Below are 2,698 nucleotides of genomic sequence, written 5' to 3' on the forward strand. Positions count from 1 at the left end.
CCAGCCCTGAACCAGGCTGGTAGAACCAGCTAGAACCAGGCTGGTAGAACCAGTTAGAACCAGCCCTGAACCAGGCTGGTAGAACCAGTCAGAACCAGGTTGGTAGAACCAGTTAGAACCAGGCTGGTAGAACCAGGCTGGTAGAACCAGTTAGAACCAGGCTGGTAGAACCAGCCCTGAACCAGGCTGGTAGAACCAGATAGAACCAGGCTGGTAGAACCAGATAGAACCAGGCTGGTAGAACCAGTTAGAACCAGGCTGGTAGAACCAGGCTGGTAGAACCAGTTAGAACCAGGCTGGAAGAACCAGCTAGAACCAGGCTGGTAGAACCAGTTAGAACCAGCCCTGAACCAGGCTGATAGAACCAGCTAGAACCAGGCTGGTAGAACCAGTTAGAACCAGCCCTGAACCAGGCTGGTAGAACCAGTCAGAACCAGGCTGGTAGAACCAGCTAGAACCAGGCTGGTAGAACCAGTCAGAACCAGGCTGGTAGAACCAGCTAGAACCAGGCTGGTAGAACCAGTTAGAACCAGGCTGGTAGAACCAGATAGAACCAGCCCTGAACCAGGCTGGTAGAACCAGTTAGAACCAGGCTGGTAGAACCAGCTAGAACCAGGCTGGTAGAACCAGTTAGAACCAGGCTGGTAGAACCAGCTAGAACCAGGCTGGTACAACCAGATAGAACCAGGCTGGTAGAACCAGATAGAACCAGGCTGGTAGAACCAGTTAGAACCAGGCTGGTAGAACCAGGCTGGTAGAACAAATCCATTTCTCTCCACTGGAACTAGAGATTTTACTAAAGAAATAAAGAAAAAAAAGGAGAATGTGATTAAAAGACAGATATGGCAGGCCATTTTAACATTTATTAAAGCACTCTCCTCTTCATTGTTCCATTTGTAGATCACTAAAATATATAAAAGATACAGCATGGGAGCTGGCTTTTGTTTCTAGATGTTGGAGCTTGGCCTGTTTTCCAGTGTAGTCCTGTTTCTCTGACTGTGACTAACTGGATGTGCTCTCTTCATCCTCTGACATGGGAGCTGGCTCGGAGCTCGTCTGCCTGGCTGTGTGTTTCCTGGACGGGGCCGCCTGTGGAGCTGGTTGCCTTTTGTATCTATGCTTCTTTTTCTATGTCTGCTTCTGTCTCCTTGAACCCCAGTGGGCCTCAGCAGATGGCCGCTCACACTGAGCCTGGTTCTGCTGGAGGTTTCTTCCTGTTCAAAGGGAGTTTTTCCTCTCCACTGTCGCTACAAGCATGCTTAGTGTGAGGGATTGCTGAAGAGTCAATGAGTCGATGCAATCAGCTGGTTTTCCTTAGATAGAAAACTTTGAATCAATCTGACTGGATGATCTGGATCTATAAAGTGACCTGAGATGACATGATGTGAATTGGAGCTATAGAAATAGACTGAATAGAATCTTTTTACATCTAAATGATTACAAGAATTATGAGTAAAAACACGAAAGATTTCAAGGAAAGTAGTTTATAGTCATTTTATTTTATTTTAAAAAATGTAATAAGGTCAAATATTCAAAATGCAGATTTATTATAAAATAAAATATTAGAAAAAACAAAGAACTGCAGATAAACGAGATAAACAAAGAAAACAGGAAGCTTCAATTTTAGAACAACCAGGAAGAATTTCAATTTCTCATCATTTTTGTTTTTGTCTTAAACTTTTTATAATAATAAATGTTTATCTACATTCTGCAGATAGAAAATCATAGTTAGAACCTTCAGAGGAGATAGAGCCTCCAGTCCATCTCTGAGGACACACCAGGTTCTGTTCAGGTTCTGCTCAGGTTCTGTTCGGGTTCTGTCCAGGTTCTGTCCGGGTTCTGTCCAGGTTCTGTTCAGGTTCTTCAGAACTTTCTGGGTCGTCCATCCAACCTTCCTTTGCTAGAAATCAGTCTATTGATAATTTCTCGGATCCGGTTCTGGTTCCGGACCCACAGCCAGCCGTCCGGTTCCGGTCCGGTGGGTCGGCAGGTTGGACGGATCCTCCTGGGTGACAGCGGCCGCTTCTGGGCTGCTTCTGGCGGCCTGAGGGGAACCTCCTCCGGTGGTAAAGTTCCCAAAATCCCTTGGAGCGGAACCGCCTCCATGGATCCAACAGTCGGGAGTTCCTCCACATTTCCTCCGCTTCTCCTCTGCGCTCCAGCTGCGGCTTGGAGGCGCTCCGGGACCGGAGGTGGGCTTCCAGAAGACTCCGTAGTAAAGAACCAGGAGGACGGAGACCAGGCAGACCGCCAGCATGTAGCCCAGAACCGTCGCCATGCGGAGCCACCTCCTGCTGGTTCCTCCCTGCAGCTGCCTCCTCTGCTCCGCGGGGGAAGGAGCCGCTTTACGGCGACCTGCGGCTCCGAACCCGGAGCTCCAGCTGCTCTGGTCCCGCATGCTGAGCTTCTGGACCTCCAGCAGAACTCCAGCAGCTTTATACTCACTACCGACCGGAAACCCACCTTGGCCCTTCAAAATAAAAGCGTTGCAGCTGGCTGCTCCTCAGAGTGGACAGATGGTCCAGAGGGAACCTTAGAACATCTGCAGGTAGAACATCTGCAGGTAGAACATCTGCAGGTAGATCATCTGCAGGTAGATCATCTGCAGGTAGATCATCTGCAGGTAGAACATCTGCAGGTAGAACATCTGCAGGTTAAACATCTGCAGGTAGAACATCTGCAGGTAGAACATCTGCAG

General features: G+C 48.6%; 1 protein-coding gene across 1 annotated transcript; it reads right to left on the bottom strand.

Annotated features, from left to right (window-relative positions):
* Positions 1-1,470: 1,470 nt before the first annotated feature.
* LOC119777864 (putative transmembrane protein INAFM1) lies at positions 1,471-2,473 on the bottom strand. The gene has a single exon (XM_038276870.1). The coding sequence runs from the start codon at positions 2,396-2,398 to the stop codon at positions 1,913-1,915; it is 486 nt and encodes a 161-aa protein (XP_038132798.1). The 5' UTR covers positions 2,399-2,473; the 3' UTR covers positions 1,471-1,912.
* Positions 2,474-2,698: the final 225 nt, after the last annotated feature.

Source organism: Cyprinodon tularosa, unplaced genomic scaffold (genome assembly GCF_016077235.1).
Source record: "Cyprinodon tularosa strain WSP-4 unplaced genomic scaffold, ASM1607723v1 ctg1283, whole genome shotgun sequence".
Lineage (NCBI taxonomy): Eukaryota > Metazoa > Chordata > Actinopteri > Cyprinodontiformes > Cyprinodontidae > Cyprinodon > Cyprinodon tularosa.